This window comes from Populus nigra, chromosome 7 (assembly GCF_951802175.1).
Source record: "Populus nigra chromosome 7, ddPopNigr1.1, whole genome shotgun sequence".
Taxonomy (NCBI): Eukaryota; Viridiplantae; Streptophyta; class Magnoliopsida; order Malpighiales; family Salicaceae; genus Populus; species Populus nigra.
In genome coordinates, this window is record NC_084858.1 from 615,680 (window position 1) to 633,842 (window position 18,163).

Consider the following 18,163-nt stretch of genomic DNA (forward strand, 5'->3'; position numbering starts at 1 on the left):
TATTTTAAAAACTACCATAATAAAATCACAAACTAAATAAAATAAAGCTTTTCAACCAAAACGTAGAAGAATATCTTAAACAGATGGCCTCTACGAGGGATGCCACTAGCCTTAGAAATTGATCTTTAACAGCAAGAAATGGTCACGAGCCGAGTCAAAAAAATTTATAGTGTAAAAAATATGTTAAGGTCATTCCAGTATTTTCAAAGAAGTAAGAAAATATAAAATCTAGATTATTAACTTAACATGATTAAACAATAAAAGATAATTTAATAATATAATTTAAAAAATACATCATAAACAACTACGACAACAACAAAAAAACAATAATTAACTATAAAAAAAGTAATTTATCAATATCATACTCGAGATAAAAATAAAAAAGGTATGTTAGAGAATTATTGTTGCTTTGCCGTGAACTTTGATCAATCATTAGAAAGAGCTTTTTGAGACAGTTCGAACTTCATTACGAAAGGTTCTATAATAGCACCAAAATAGACCACACGTGTCATCAAAGCAATGATCTAAAAAGCAAATTAAATAAAATATCATGAGATAGAAAAATTGATAAAAACAAATCTAAAAGATAGAAAAATTAAAAGGGGATGAAATTGAAAAAAATCAAATTTCATAGATAATTTCAAATAAAATAAATAGTAATTAGAAGAACATGGATCAAAAGTGAAGAAATAGCAAATTAAATGGTTGCTTTTAAATCTTGCAGGGTCAATACTGAAATCAAGAAGAAGAGAAAAAAAAAATAAAGGTCGCATATGCCAAAACAGAGATCCGTTTAGAATACATGTCGCACCATGTCAAAAAAAAAATTGAGACGAATCAAACGTCATCTTAAAAGCCACCACAGGATCACCACATAACATCTCACACGCTGCTTAAAGGGTGTAGAGAAAATCTACATATTAGCGCTAGCGCGTGTAACACACTCACCAGCCAAGTTTATTTAATAATATTTATATTAAGTCAATCACCAAGGAGACCTTCGATCAACATGATTATTACATGAAAAAAAACCATATCAAAGGACATAAAAACCATGTGAACTTAAATTGTAAAAAAAATTATTTTTTAAGATGAAATGAGTTATTTTACTATTTAAAACATGATAAAGCTCCTAGAGCCAAGTTTAGAAAATTTTGCTTTAAACGATATTAAGTAATTTTATTACACTGAAAAATTATTAGAGACTTTATTGCTCTTTTTCAATTTGAAAATAATTTTTTTTTTTTTATCATTGAAGAAAAACATCTTTAAGATTTTGGAGTGAGTGACAAAATTAACACTTCAATATTTTTATCTACGGTACGGTACGGTACGGTACATAATCTCGTAGGCCACGGTGCACACGCTAGACACTTATAGTTTTTTTTTTCTTTTTAATTTAATTCAATTGTATCTAATTTATCCTTAAATATATTATAGTTTATTTTTTCTTAAAAAAACATTTTTATTCAAGTTTATTTTTTCAATATCATGACAGATTTGAGTTTCTCGTTTGATTATATTTTCAAGAATTTGTATAGGAATGTCTAAAAAGAGATGGCTTGGAAAATAATCTAAAATATAGAAACAGATCAGAAGCAATTCCATTTGACGGTGTATATTGGAAATTACAAAGAGCATATCAAGCTAATTCTGTGTGATATTGGTTACATGATAATTAATAAGGGTAAGATTGTAAATTTCAACAACTAGATTCTTCTCTAGAGGTGAAATTACGTACTAACATTTTCTTATTTGATATTAAAAATATTTTTATACCAGTTTAAATTTTAATCAAAACTAAATTCCTTCTTTGCAAATTTTTTATATTATCTTCCTACATTAAATTTTTTTTTCCTGTATATTGTTTTTCACGAAGTAAAAAAAATTAAATTATCAATAAAATTATTGGTTATATTTTTTTAATTTTAATTATTTCTCCAATTCTATCATTTAAAAAAATTAACTACAAAAAAATATGGCTGAAACTTGGAAAGAAAAAGGATTCTTTTAGATGAATACCAAACTAATTGTTTGTTTGTTTCTCTTAAAAATAGTGTTTGAAAGAATGGTAATAATTACTTTTTAAAATATGTTTTACTTAAAAATACATGAAAATAATATATATATTTTTTATTTTTTAAAAAATTTATTTTTAATATTAGTATATAAAAAAATAAAAAATATATAATTTCAAATTAAAAAATTAAAAAAAAATAATGAATTCTATCACAAAAATATACAGCAAAAACAAACAGTCCCGGTAGACAAGAGAGCCACACAGCTGTAAAGCAAAGAGCATCTAGCTCCTGCTGACGTGGGAACGGCTGGGGTTACAGGGATTGGATACAGTAGACACGTGGAACACTGCATCTGACGTCTCTCTGATTCAAGATCAGTCCACGTGTTAAAAGCAACTCGGTTTCACAAAAAACCTGTCCTGTCTGTGGTATCCGAGCTTCCTTCCATCTTGCGCACGTGGACGTGCAACGCGACAAATTAATCCACTTTTTCGATGAAATCAAAGCAAGAGATGCGAGACACTGAACCTGTCGGAAGAAGTTAAGTACGATCAATCATTTATTATTAATTGAAAAAAATAGGTTAATCTTGTCCTGTTTTATCAAATTAGTCATTGGAAAGTGTTTTTACAGAAAAGAAAAATTCAATTTATTTTTATTTTTATATTATTTTAATGTGTTTAAATCAAAAATAAAACAAAAAACAAAAAATATTATTTCAATCTATTTTAAAAAACACATTTTAAAAAATAATTATTATTACACTACCAAACAAATAAAAATTATTAATACAGAAATCTAGAAATTTGTTTGATGGAAAAGAGAATATAAAATAAATTTGTTTAGATAATCTACGTTAATCACCGTTGTTTTATTTATTCACAGTAATGATGATGAGTTGATAACACTTTTGCCTAATGCTGGCTAGCAAAATTTACTCTTGTTTTTTTTTTCTTCTAGTTGCTTGGATGAAAAATTATTTTATTTTTTCATTTATATAAAAATAAGATTCGCTATAATAGCTAGAGTTTCATTTTTATGCAAGTGAAAAGTAGCAAATAAATATTTATCTAATAACCTCTGCATATATAATCCAATTCATGAATTAAAAAGAAATAAAAATTTAAAATGCATGAAAATTCATTGTTCAACTAGATGTAAATTATTATTCACCACAATAATATAGTTACCGTTTTGCTTTCTCAATAAAAAATCAATGGTATTAGGGCTGGGGTATAATGACATGTTTCAAAGATTCATAAGTTACTATATCGATAGATTGGGGACAATAAGTTTTTTTACCTTTCAAATATACAATATAATAATTATATTATTCTTAAAAACAAAATATTTAAAAATATTGCATGTTTTCACATTTTAAAGATACAGTATAAACACAACAAACAAGCAAAAATAATAAACTAGCATCCATGAACTTATACATCTTTTTTTTTTTTTGTAGTAAGCGAGTTGAGAGGGAGGTGATTTAGTCTTTTGAATAATATAAATATTATTAAAAAATCATTGGTGTCTGTGAGGCACGTGCTAGCAAGTGAGCCACACTCGTGCTTTTCGAGTGGCGTGTGTAATGTCGCCCTACCTCCAAACTCTGCATTCTAGGGAGACATTATAGACGTCTTGACGTCCTTTTTCCAATGATGCTATGTGTGTGCATGGCATAGCCATGGTTGGGCTCAGATGGATTTATTTTCTTCTTCGTCCTCTTTTCTCTCTCTTTCTCTCGCTAAAATATTAAGGTGTCATCTAATTTTTTTTTTTAGTTTTCAATTTGTCCTCATTCTTTTGATTTTTATATTTTTTTATTGATTTTTTTTTCAATTTTTCCCCTCATTATTTAATTTCGTTTAAATTTTATATCAAATTTGATTCTCATTATTTTGATTGTTATTTTTTTTATTTTTAATCATTTTCCTAATTGAATTTTGTTTTCAATTTTATTCCTCAATATTTAATTTCAAATTATTTTTTATATGAAACTTAGTTTCCATTCTTTTAATTATTATTTCTTTTGTTTTGGATCATTTTTTATTGCATTTTTTTTCTCAACTTCATCCCTTAATATTTTGATTATTTGAAATTTTACCTTGTTATTTTTAGAGTTTATTTTCTATAGAATTAGTCTCAGATTCATGATTAGGGTCACAAACTTTGAAGATTAACACGGGTTGATTTTTGTCTTTTTTTCAGGTCATTTTTTAAATTGTCTTTTTTTTAATTTCATCGTTTAACATTGATTTATTGAGAATTGGTTTTTATGTTTTTTTTCTCAATCTCTTTTCAATAGGGTTACCCCAATCTTATATCCCTGGTCGTAGAGTTAGCGGGTTGATTTAAATATATATATTTTTTTAATTACTTTTTTAGTTCTGCCCTTTAACATTGAATTGTTTGATAATTGAGTTTCATGATTTTATTCAGTTTGTGTTTGATAGGGTTACCCTGGTGTCACAAGTAGGTCGCATATTTGGCATACTGACCCGGATGGGCCTGAGTTAAGTTTTTTGGCCTTTTTTACTATGTCATTTTTTTTGTAAGTTCATTTATTATTTTGCCTTTTTTTGTTCATAATATCTAAATTAATCGAGCTTATTAAACATAACTAAGTCAACGACCTTTTTTGTTATGAATGCTTGCGTCGTCTTAACATTGTTTTTTATATTGAAAAAATTTTAGGTCGGTTTGTGACGTGATGCAGATCTTTTTTTATGGTATAACTAAACGAGGAAGGTGAAGATTATGATTAAAAGTTATGATATTAACTAAAATGAAATACAAATTGATGATATTGACTTAAATAGTGAACAAGATTGCTTAATTGATTGGGATCGAAAAATTTTAAAAATTATATCGAGGTACGAAGCTTACAACTGTAAAAACGAACCTAAAACCCTACTATTTTGGATGAGAGGGTAAAGCATTGATCCACCATGATCAAACCTTGATCAAAATTCTAGTTTGAAATCTTATAAATACTCCCTGAAAAATCAAGACATAGAGAGGAGAAGTGTAAACCCCAAGAATAAACTTTTTTACAAAAAAAAAACTTAATAGGGTGATTAGGTAATTATGGACCGACTAATAAAGTCGAGTTCATTCCTATTTATGAAAATGACGGGTTTTGGTGGATAAGTGGATAGGTTGGCCAAGTTACACGTGAATGAGGTGATTAAACCTCATGGGGGTACCAATATCAATCATCTTAGATTGGAATCCAAGGTTCATATCGAGGTTATGACAAAGCATACAATGTGAACCTAAGTATAACATTCTAATCTCAGGCGGATGGTCAATTTGAAAGAACTATCCAGGCACGTGAAGATTTTCTAAGGTCATGTGTGTTGGAGTTTAGGGGAAACTAAGAATACCTATTGCCATCAATAGAGTTTATATACAATAATAGCTATCAAACTTTTGTTGGTATGGCTTCGTACGAAGCATTGTATGGAAGAAAATGTTGTACCCCAATTAACTGGGGTGAAGTAAGGGAAAAGAAACTCCTAGGACTTGAAGGAGTACAAATGGCGACTGATAAAGTGAAGACAATAAGGCAAATAATGAAGAAAGCTCAAGATAGACATGAAAGTTATACGGACAATCGGAGGAGACCTTTGAAATTCCAAACGGGAGATAAATTGTTTTTGAAGGTGGCACATTGAAAGGGCATTATTCGGTTTGGAATGAAGGGGAAACTTGCCCCAAGATACATTGACCCTTTTAAAATTATAAAAAGGATAGGGCTAGTTGCTTATAGGTTGGAACTACCCGCACTTTTGGACAAGATTCACAATATATTCCATGTGTCCTTATTATGGAAAGCAAAGATGGATCCCTTGCGAGTGTTACCACCAGTTTGCGAATGTTACCGCTAGTTCCTATTGAAGTAAGAGAGGATTTGACATTTGAGACAAAACTAGTCAAGATTATGGACTGGAGTGAAAAAGGTACCAATGAATAAAAGAGTTCCCTTGGTGAAAGTATTGTGGAGGAATTCTCAAATAAAAGACAAAATGTGGGAAAGGAAAACCAAAATTAAGGAGAAATATCTGCATCTATTCTCCAATGCAGGTATGTAACTTAAATTTCAAGGATGAAATTTCTACTAGAAGAGGAGAATATAAAACCTTAAAATAAACTTTTACAAAAAAGAAAACTTGAAATTAACCATGTGATAAAAAAATATGGGGTTATATGTATGAAAAATCAAATAAATTCAATTGCTAAAAGGAAAATTTTAAAAGATGAAAAGAAGTATAACTCAAATTGTATAGTATTCGGGAATTATAATAGCAATCATTAATGGCATCAATTCAAGAATGATTAGAAAGTATAATTTGGCAATACGCTTTAATAAGATCATAAAAATGATTGAACATATTGTGAGAATTGTCTTGTTGTTGTATGTTTTTATATGCTTTTAATTATACTTAATGTTAAATGTATTTTAGGTACTGTAGAACCTCAGATATAATGGTAGGCATTAGGATTTATTTGTTTAATTAATGAAGATGTAATTTTGAAATATTAATTCTTTTACAATGTAAGTTTTGGCATATAAATAATGTTAAGATGTATGATGTACATATCATTTTTGAAAAAAATTACTTATTAGACTATTATAATATTATGAATTTTATTTAGTACATTATAAATTAGAATGCATGAATCTAATTTATAATGTTTCTCGATAAACCTGTATAATATTTTGTATTTGTTTATTATTTGTAAAATTTTTGAATCACGAAAATACGTGAAATAAAGTCTAGGATAGTTGAACTATGAGTCTATAACTATGATGTAAATTGTGATACAAAAGAAGTTGTTGATAATTTGATATATCTAAAATTATAGGAAAATCTATCAAATATTCGGTAGAAATGTCGTTTATTCATGAAAATAAATAATGATAAATGCTTCACTAAAAGTTAATAAATAAACAAATGATAACCAATAAAAATGCATGATTTTGTTTTAAATCGGTTGACCAACTGGGTATATTAATTAATTTGGTCGGTCGTTCGATAGAATGAATAGTTAAAATGGTTATTGTTTTAATTAAACGATGAAACTATGCTGTCTCAATATGCACTTCAAAGATTTAATGAATAAGAAGCAATTTTATTATTACCGACAAACTTTCATTCGTATTCTTTTTTTATTTTGAATTCTTGTTTTGAAAAAGTTTCAATTAACTTAAAAATAAAAATAAAATAAGAAAAATTTCTCTAAAAATAAAATAAAAAAAACAAAGAAAAGCATTAAAGGTAAAACTGGAGCCTGTTTCCTTAGCTTCTGTCAGCTCCACCACGACCACCACGTTAACCATCATGCTTTCGCTTCTCAAACACTCCAAAGCCATCGCAAGCACCGCACTCAAACACCTAACCACCAAAACTTTCACTTCGCCACCAACAAAACCCCTAATTCTCTCACAAACATCGACAAAAACCCTAGGTTTAGGGTTTATTCGGCGATTAAGCGACAAGACTACAACAGACTACGACTACATCAAGGCTGACGTTAACTGTCCTCGATGCACCTCTCATATGCCGGTCCTATTCTCGAACCGGCCTTTATCAATTACCGGACGAGAAACCGGTATCTATCAAGCCGTCAATTTCTGTCCTACTTGCAAAACAGCGTTTTATTTTAGGCCGTTTAAGTTGGAGCCTCTACAGGGGAACTTCATTGAACTTGGTAGGGTTAAGGGTTTGTATAATAATAATAATAATAATAATAATAACTGTAAGGATGTAGAGGGGATTATTGAGAAAGAATGTGGTAAAAGTGGGAGAAACGCGGAGGAAGTTAGTGGTGGAGATGGCAGTGGGGGGTTGGAGAGAGAGTTGCCTACGCCTAAAGAGATTTGTAAAGGGCTCGATGAGTTTGTTATTGGTCAGGACAAAGCCAAAAAGGTTTGCCTTTTTTTCTTCTCTTTCGTGTTGAATTTGTGTACTTAGTGGTAACTTGTACAAAAGGGTTTTCAATGATCGAGTTTGTTTTTACAGTTGAAACTAGTGGAGTTTTTATTGATGTTTTGCGAATTGCCTTTACATGTGTGGTTTTTCTTGTGATTGTAAAACTTGTTGCAGTTATTAACATCATAGTGTTGTTGAATTGCTAATTTTATAGCTTGATAGAGGAGCATTCCTGGTAAATGAAAATTTTACATAGAAAAATGAAGTTGGGATAAATGGTGCCAAACAAGGTTTAGGACAGCTGAAAACTCACGTAAAAGGCCCAAATTTTAGGATTAATTTAAAGGAAAAACTGTATTAATTCTACAGAAAACACTAGGCAATCTATCCATGACTAGAAAGGTACGCGTGCCTAGTTTCCAATGCTTCAAATGGTGCGAGAATCGGAGCTCTTTAGAGGGAGTTGTAACAATTTTACTCCCAAGTGTGCTGCTTGTCAGGAAATCCGAAATCTCTCCCTAACATTGAATTTAAATTGCGTAATTTTGCCTTCTTGGTCAACAACCAGCTCATGGAACTATGACAATCATGCCAAAGATCACATGAATGCTTGTGTAGTCAATAAGTGGTGACTTTTTTTAGAATATTTATGATATCAGGGTTACTTGATTAATCTAGGGTCCTGTGATTAGCTTGACTTTTTAAAGCATTTCCTTTATAAGCCAAGTAGTTTTACTTGCGGACCAAGACGAGGAATCCTTTTCCTACAAGGATCTAGGGTTTTAATTAGTATTTAAGGGTTTCTACTGCGATAATAAACAACCACCTTGATATTTTGATAACTTTATAAAGAGTTTGTTCTCTTTTCTGGTTGTTCAGCCCAAGAAAACTATCCTTTAGCTGTGTTAGCTATCTCTAGCCATCTTTTGTCTTTTCTCCCTACGTCAGTTGATATAAAAGCCTAAAATCAATCCTGATTTTGGTGATGGCATCCAAGTGAGTGAGAGTGCCTAGGTTCAACCAAAACCAAGAGATGTTGGAGTTGCGAAGGATGCTAAACTAACTCAAGCAAGAGGTATTAACCCTGTTTGAAATTAGACTTTGGAAGGTGATCATAATCCCTTAGACATACCGAAAGGTAGTCATAAAGATCAAGACTCTTTTCATGATACTGGAGCCATAAATCATATGGCGTGAGGTGGACTGGAAGAGGGAAAAAACACTGCACTTTAGTGGAGGAAGAGAGTTGAAGAGCAACAAGCACTATTTGTTGAGAAAGAGTGGAGTTCTTCACCATTCTCTGACGAGATAAATTGTGATTGGGATTCTCCACCAATATATGATTTTTATTTTGATGACAATTATGATGTTAATTATGTCATTAATAATGAAAGTAATAGTAGCGATAATGTCATCAATGATATCCTCATTAATAAGCTAGAGGTTAAGTGCAAAGAAAACATGGAAGTTGCTCAACAAAAGAAAATTGTTGATTTAGGCAATGTTGATACTTTTGATTACAAGTTTGCTATTATCACAATGGCAAATTTGTTCAGGGACGATATGAATACAACACATGTTGCAAAGCAAGTTTGAGGTTTGCAATTCATTACTGTAGAAGTCAGTGAAAAAGAAATAAGCTGTCAATTGATGTTTCTTTTTCAAAATTTAATGTGAAGAGACTAAAGCTTATATCTAGAATTGCTATACATCTGAACAGGAAAAAGAAAGAAAAAAGAAAATGGGTCCGAGAGTTTTGGTTGAATATCCATGAGATCGAAGTGAGAATGGTTTCAACTTGAGGACTGGTTTCTTCCACCCTAAGGAGAATGACGCATGAGCTTTCTTTAGAATATTTATTATTTCAGGGTTAATTGATCTAGGGTCATGTGATTAGCATGCGACTTTTTAAAGTATTTCCTTTATAAGATAAGTAGTTTTACTTGTGGAATAAGACTAGGAATCCTTTTCCTACAAGGATCTAGGGTTTTAAGTAGTATTTAAGGGCTGCTACTGTTGTAATAAACACCAACTTTGATATTTTGATAATTTTATAAGGAGTTTGTTCTGTTTTCCTTGCTATTCAGCCCAGATAACTAGAGTTTGTTCTCTTTTCTTGGTTGTTCAGCCCAGATAACTAGCCTTTGGGTATGTTAGCTATCTTATCTTTTCTCCCGACGTCAAGTGGTCTGAGTTTGCTTCAATAAAATCATTATTTAGCACTAGGGATAGAAATCACATGCTGGCAGCCCTGGTAGAAAATCTGCCACCGTGTAGATCTTATCATCTGCTAGTTTGAATTTTGTGTCTAGATGTAGAAATGTAGGCACGGTTGTTTTCCTAGCTTAGAGTCATTGTTCAACCCCATTTATTCACTTTTTCATCTTCCTCAAGCTCTTTTCTCCACCTGGTATCATAGCTCATGGTGAATTTCCCATACATCAATCTTATTGTGAATTTGTTAGTCAATCTGAGTTCATTTATGATTGTTTATTTCTGGAATCAAGTAAATGAAAGCTCTAAAGTTTTTGCACTTTTAAATATTGAATTTTTTTTCTGTTTCTTTGCAACTAAATGAAAAGGAATGAAAGTTTATTTTGATGGATCTGAATCTAGTTTTGTATTACAGATATATATTAGTTTCTCCACGTTTGGTGTTTGTTTTGACACCTATTATAATATATCAGGTGCTTTCTGTGGCAGTTTACAACCACTACAAGAGGATATATCATGCCTCCAAGCAGAAAAAGTTAGTTTTTCATGTTCTTTCTATTGGAATTGGTTTGGGGTTTTTATTGCTTTTTACTCGATCATCTATTCAGATATCACATTGAATGCTCTTTTCAATATCATTCTTAATGTTAATTGACAGTTATGATTAGGCTGTTGTGATTATCAAAGTCAGATGTTTGTCTATTTGATGCTTCTTTACTTATCACATACTTTGCGATACTAGGTCACATGCACCCTGGAGTCACAGTGATGGTGAGAATGATGAGAACGAGTTTATTGAGTTAGATAAGAGCAATGTACTATTGATGGGTCCCACTGGCTCAGGTATGACAAATGCTGTTCATGCTTTTATGGTTTGGTTATTGCACATAGCTAAATCATTATTCTTCTGAAGGCACAATTGCAAACCTGCTACCAAGATTGACTGCTTTCTTATTCATGTAATTTTACCTTGATTCTAAGGATAGGGAAGACATTACTGGCAAAAACACTAGCTCGTATTGTGAATGTACCCTTTGTCATTGCTGATGCAACATCGCTAACACAGGCAAGTTTATTTCGTTGCACAGTTCTGTATCTTCACATTCTCCACATTTTAATGTCATTTCTGGTGCTGTTTGTTTACATACCCTTGTCTAAATTGCTTTCCTTTCCTTTGCTTCCACTCTAATACTCGTGCTGGTCTTGGTAAGTTGTATATTCAGATTCCTTTTCCATCTTGAAATCAAAGTAATTCCTATAAGTTGGAGCTATGTTAGGTTAGAAAAATCTTAAATGAACTGGGCATTGCTCATATTTGTTTATGATATGAACATGGAGCATATGATTTGTGGGCTTAGTGTTACTTTTCTGAACTTCTTCTCTGCAAAAAATAAACAAAGAAAAGGGATGGAATTTCTACTCAGTGTACTACACCATATATATTAAAAGGATGTTGATGCTGTTTGTGAAAGCTTTATCCAGTTACTTGGCTAAATTCGACTTTTAAATTCTGACTCCCCATTTCTCACTCCAGGCAGGTTATGTTGGAGAAGATGTGGAATCAATATTATATAAGCTACTAGTGGTATGGTTTGCCAGCTTTTGGCTACAACTTTTTGCTTGTGTTCATCTTGGATAACCTTTTTTCTAGCTGGCAATCTAGGTAGCTGAATTCAATGTAGAAGCAGCTCAACGAGGGATTGTTTACATTGATGAAGTTGACAAAATAACCATGAAGGTCTATGATTTGTTGACAAGTGGATTCTGCCTTCATCTATAATTTGATTCACAGTGTATGATAACTGCTCAAGTTGTGTGCAGGCCGGGAGTTCCAGCATTGGAAGAGATGTGTCTGGAGAGGGTGTTCAACAGGCATTGTTGAAAATGTTGGAAGGAACCGTGAGTGAACCATTTATTTCTCAGTTAAAGAATTCTTACTCTTATTAGCTATACTATCTGGTTGAACTTGTAGAATTATGCTGTTCACAGTTAATCTACTAATTTCTTTCTTTGATTTTGCACCTCTTAGTTTTAGATGAATTGAGCTTGGGAAGAAAGTCAAATTTGTATTATTGGATGTTTTATCCCTAATTTAATATGCAAGCATGATTGAAATTTAAAATCTTAGAATATGTTCAACGTGGGGGGAATTTTTTTCTCAAAGTTTTTGCAATAGCGATTTTCCCACTGTTTGCATTGTTGCACTTGGCTTAGTTTGTCTTAGGTATTACAACATTGTGATACTAAAAATTTGTGGAAGAGACAGCATAGTGTTAGGTAGCTTACTGATAATTACCAAATTATCTGTCTTAGGTATTTGTATTATTGAATATGTTCCACTGGAGATTTCTTGTTTGAAAAATTTGATTTTATTTTCATCTGGTTTTATATGATCTAATATTTCCTTTTCCAGGCAGTAAATGTTCCAGTTCCTGATAAAGGACCTGGGAAGCATCCTCGTGGTGATACAATCCAGGTATACTAGGCCTAAAGCTATTTGGTTGTGTTCGCCCAGGCATCCTTCTGTTTCTGTGCATGTGTATGCAACTTCCAAATTGTGCTTGATTTTGCTTGGCAAGTTGTTGAATAGAAACTTATCTACGCTGACATGCTCAGTGTTGATCATGTCTGGGAAACATAATTTTGTTCGATATTTCTTTTATTGAGGAATATTGGTATTTTATATTCAATTAGGCATTTTAACATTCAAAATGTCAAATATCCAGTACAGGTGGTTTGGTAAAATTACCGCTTTTGTTGCTCTAGTCTGAATGAAAACCTGAAAAATTCATTTTGGTTTGGTATATGCTCTCCCGTTGTTTGATATGCTGCTTGGGATGAATACTTTGTACCTTATTGTTAAATTAAATTTGAAAATATTGTGATGGGAGTGGGGTGATTCTCCCAGGCTAAAGAATAAAAAAGGAGAACGAGTAAATATATAGCTGCTGCTTCTTTCTTCCAACCAAAGGACTAAGAGGAGAAAACATAACTTGGTGATTTTATTCTGAGTGTACTTCTTGTCTTATGTCATCATGGAGGTCCTTAATGCTTGCTTTTCTCTTCTTTTTCTTTGACCAATTCCTCAAGTTATCAGGATTCGTAATGGCTTTTCTTGCAGACAAAACTGAGGCCTATGCCCAATGCTGAAGAAGCTCTAAGAATGTCAATCAACTAATACTTCATTGTTTTCTTGTCTTTTTTTTCCTGCATACCAACCTGAGGACCATTCCTTGTCTCTGCTTTTGTTTTCCTGGTCGTTAATATCACTATCTTGTGCATCTTATAACTCAGTTTTTATGGTGGCAGGTAGATACAAAAGACATCCTTTTCATATGTGGTGGGGCATTTGTAAATTTGGAGAAAACCATTTCAGAACGGTAAATTTCATTTTCTAGGTGATGTATGTTAATAGAATTTGTTTGCCAAAGTTTGCTTAGTTTGATAGATCAGAATTGTCTTTTCTTTCCCAGACGACAAGATGCTTCTATTGGCTTTGGAGCACCAGTTCGTGCAAACATGAGGGCTGGTGCAATAACTAATGCAATGGTGACGTCGTCACTGCTGGAATCTGTGAGAACCAAAACCCAAAATGCTTAAAGAAACAGATGTATTCTTTTATGGTGTTATACTTTCTATTTCCTGGCTTGATGTTATTATGAGTTATTCTATTACAAATATGCACTGGATCCATGGTCTTCAATTGTTTGAGTAGGAAGCCTCAAGTTTTGTTGGACTTGCAGGTAGAAAGTGGTGATCTTGTTGCGTATGGCCTCATTCCTGAATTTGTTGGACGATTTCCTGTTTTAGCAAGCTTATTAGCTTTAAATGAGGACCAACTTGTTCAGGTGTGTTCTGTCTTTCTGATGACATTTGTTATTCTTTTGATTCTTGTTTGGTGTTCTGGTATTCTTGTTGAGAAAATGAATCTGCTTTGTTAGCATGCAGAGATATAAAGGAGTACTCAAATTTCCTTTGAACTTTCTTTTGTTTCCTCATTCACTTATAAGTGAATGATAGTATTTTATTTACCATGCAACAAACAAAAGAAGACTTGGAACGTTGAAACTGATGATTCTATTTCACTGTCTACCTTATGTTGTCATTTTGTCAATTACAAGGATGTGCATGGTTTTTGTGCTACAGGTCCTCATGGAGCCAAAAAATGCTCTTGGTAAACAGTATAAGAAGATTTTCAATATGAACAATGTAAGTTTGCGTCCCTTCTTTCCTAGTGACTGATGTTGACGAGACAAGCCTTGTCAATAGCAACTTGGTAATTTACCAAAATAGTATTAACTTGTTATACCTATAATAATTCAGGTTAATTTACATTTTACGGGGAATGCATTGAGATTGATTGCGAAGAAAGCAATGGCAAAGAACACTGGGGCCCGAGGTTTAAGAGCCATATTGGAAAACATCCTGACAGAAGCAATGTTTGAGGTATACATTGATAGATCTGAGTATATGGTCAAAGTTTGATTCACCTTTTATTTTTATTGCATTTCCTTGGATGTCAATTATTGATGCTTCACAAAGTTGAGTTTACATACTTTCTCTGTGAAAGAGAGTTAATAGACCTCGTGTCCTTGATATGGAAGGTGAAATGATTGGCAGTGCTAGGTTCTATTTTTTCTGAAAGTTGTGATTGACAACATATCAGTATTTGCAATGAGTTATGGGAGTGACATTTTGATGAAACTGGTTAAGCTACCAATTTAAAGTAGGAAAAGTAGACATAGGGAAACAAAATTAAGGTACGAACTTCTATTCTTGACACTTATCCTCTTGGTGCACAGACTCCAGAAAACAAGTCACAATCTAATTGCATAACTGCTGTTTTGGTCGATGAAGAGGCTGTAGGCTTGATGGATACACGGGGATGCGGAGCAAAAATTATCCATGGAGACAGTGCACTGGAGCATAAATTGCAGGTGAGAAAGGTAAAGGAGTTTAAAACACAATTCTCCTGCCCCACCTATTTTGTCAACCTAGGCTTTTCTTCTATCCTCGTTGTCTGTTTTTCAATATCCTCCTCAGTTTGGCATGCTCTTTATGCCAAACTAGGTTTTCTTCTACCCTTGATGTCATTATTTGGAGACTGGATTTTTTTTCTCCTTTGAGATCAGGCCTTAGTGTTCATCAATATGGCTGCTGTCAGTAAATAAAAGAACAAGCTTCTACACTGCCTGTTTGAGAGGGGAGAATAGGGAGGGAAAGAAAAGGGAATATGATGAAAGATCCTAATTTCTCCTCAATTTTTTGGGTGGTTTGAACTAATGGAAAGAAAATGAGAGAGAGGATCTGATGCAAAAGTTCTTTATCAAGATTATGTTAGGTTATGTTTGGCATGACTTTTGGATTTCAGTTTTGAGTTAGTTTTTAACTTTTGACTAAAAGAAAAGTGGGAATCATGTTTGGTTAGAAATAATTTGACTTAAATCAAAAGTTCGTTACAAAATTGACTCAAAATTTTGATTTAATCAAAAGTTAAATTTGAAACTTTTGATATATGTATTCCAACTTATACTAGCTTTTTTTCTTCATAATAGTTACATCGAATCATTTTCTACCTAACATACTTCAAATTTAACTCATTTTTATGTCAAAAGCCATGCCAAACGGACTCGTTCTATGCTGGTGTTGTTGAACTATATACAGTGATGAATCTGTTATGCTGATGATACTTTCAGCTTCATAATTATGTTAGTCCTTTTTTAAAATGCCATCCAGGAGCACTTCCTGGTGTGTTGAATTACTTCCAAATTAAACTTTTCCTTGCAGGAAGAGGTGGTGGGGCTGCCCATGGAGAAATGCAGGGTGAGCCAGAACCTTGCTCAAGGGCCTTGAGCATGTCATTAACTAATTTACCATGTGTACATAACGCCAATATGTAAACATTACAATCACTAGGGCAAATGGATTTTTTTCTCAAGCTCTTGTTTCATGTTCTTCTCTTAAAGCGAGATGCACCCCACCCAAAATGAAAATTATACATTCTGGTGGCTGGGATGAGAGAAACCTCGGGAAAAAGATGATTCAGCACTGTTTGTTTTTGTGTTTGGTTGAAAAAATATTAAATTGATGTTTTTTTTAGGGTGTTTTTATGATTTTGGTGTGTTGATATAATAAAAAAAAATATTTTAATGTATATTTGAATGAAACATATTTTTAATAGCATCTTGTACTATAAAAAGAAATACACATGAAGAAAAGAGGAGAGAAAGAAAAAGAGTTGGAGAAGAGAAAACAAAAGGGAGGAGAAAGCTTGTGGCTTTTTTTTTTTTTTTGGTTTCATCAAAGACTTTCCAATAATGAATGAAATTATATACAAATAGCAATCCAAATAATGTATACAATATTAAATAAAAACAATATAATTTAAAATATCATAGACCTCAATATACTTAATACCTCCACCATTCCAGCCTTTGCTTTGCTACCTAAAAAATAAAAATAAAGTAAATCAAACACATAAAAAGAAGTAATTTATTTAAAGCTTATAGTCTTAATAAATAGTTAGCCATATATAATATAGATGAATGACATTTACCAACTCAAATAATTGAACAAGTATATTGTCAAACACGAAATATAACATGATATAGGCATTGTTGGTGTATCAATTCAACAATCACATCATTGTAACAATATGAACAAAAAGTGTAATGGTCCCACTTTTCCAATACTAAAATACATATTTTCATATCAAAAAATATATTGGAATTTTTTTAATTTAAAATTTTAGCAAAATTTCTTTTATAATAATGACATTTCATGTTATTGATTTAGATAGATGCTAGCTAGACATTAATATGAAATGGCCCCAAATAAAGATATTTGCACATAAGTTTACATTAACATCGCCAAAATATTTTATACATTACATTAATTATAATCCATTAAGAGGAAGTTCTGCTTAAACTATAGCAAAATAAATATAGCCTCACCTAAGAACTATTCTTGTCTCGAAGGAGATGAACCTCTTACTTAACATTAATGATAAGAATGTAAATCATTGTATTTCAATAATTCAATGTGGTGAATCTTTTTCTTTTCATTGGATTATATATGCGAAAGAAATTCCTATTATTAAACACCTTTATGTCCTCTATCATCCATAACTCAGGTTAACCAAATCAACGTCAATATCAATTCTAGATCGATATCATTAGTCATCATCTCAATGGTGACAAATTAAGGTTATGTTGACATCATATTTTTGTTATTCTGATATTATTAGCTTCTACTTCATGGATAACTAATCAAGTTTTCAAATGATGTTGATGCTAGTGCAACCCTATTAACATCGTTAGCCTCCATGATCTGGAATGACTGATCAAGTCCATGTAATTGTCAATACCAATATAATCATGTTGTTATCATTAACCTTCATGACCCAGAAGGCTAATCAAGTTTCGTTCAACAATTTCCTTTCCATACTTTTGGTAACGTGCTGATGTTAATATAATTATATTGAGATCATTAGCATCTATATCCTGAAATGGCTAATCAAGTTTTTATTCGAGTAAATGTCAATATCAGAGTATCATCAATTTTCAATTTATCTTGGACAACTAATCAAGTTCACCATTCATTTTTTTCTCTCACCTTATTATTTTTCCACTTATTGTTCATAAATTGTATTCCCTAATGAAATTGTAACTAACACAATTTAAGTGAAACAATTTAGATATACCATGATGTAAGATACCTATTGGTCTAGTATATCGATCTTGTACCTCCACACCATAAGGTTTAACTGCGATAATATCCCCTCTTAAACAGGATCATCACATTGCCATTATTACATAAATTTTGGATCCATACCTAGATCTAAAAAAAATGACACAAATTTATGTATTATATTAATGTCTCATAACAACCTAATTGGAATAATTCAACACCATCATTATCAAATCTCAATTGAATGGCCATCGACGTTGTCGCGGGGGCGACATTGGGCTGACGAGCTATTGTGCCTCTTGA

At 31.9% G+C, this 18,163-nt stretch overlaps 1 protein-coding gene across 4 annotated transcripts; it reads left to right on the forward strand.

Moving 5' to 3' along the window:
- Window positions 1-7,288: 7,288 nt before the first annotated feature.
- LOC133700219 (CLP protease regulatory subunit CLPX3, mitochondrial) lies at window positions 7,289-16,270 on the forward strand. 4 transcript variants are annotated; one of them, XM_062123762.1, is made up of 15 exons: window positions 7,289-7,954; window positions 10,645-10,706; window positions 10,914-11,014; window positions 11,158-11,241; window positions 11,710-11,756; window positions 11,835-11,909; window positions 11,993-12,070; window positions 12,585-12,647; window positions 13,481-13,551; window positions 13,645-13,744; window positions 13,915-14,019; window positions 14,318-14,380; window positions 14,495-14,617; window positions 14,974-15,117; window positions 15,959-16,270. In XM_062123762.1, exons 1-15 carry the CDS (start codon window positions 7,367-7,369, stop codon window positions 16,022-16,024), a joined length of 1,770 nt encoding a protein of 589 aa, XP_061979746.1. In that variant the 5' UTR covers window positions 7,289-7,366; the 3' UTR covers window positions 16,025-16,270. The 4 variants fall into 4 exon arrangements, with proteins under 4 accessions (XP_061979746.1, XP_061979747.1, XP_061979748.1 ...); XM_062123763.1 differs by having other exon boundaries at window positions 14,974-15,108; XM_062123765.1 differs by having other exon boundaries at window positions 7,816-7,954; window positions 10,661-10,706.
- Window positions 16,271-18,163: the final 1,893 nt, after the last annotated feature.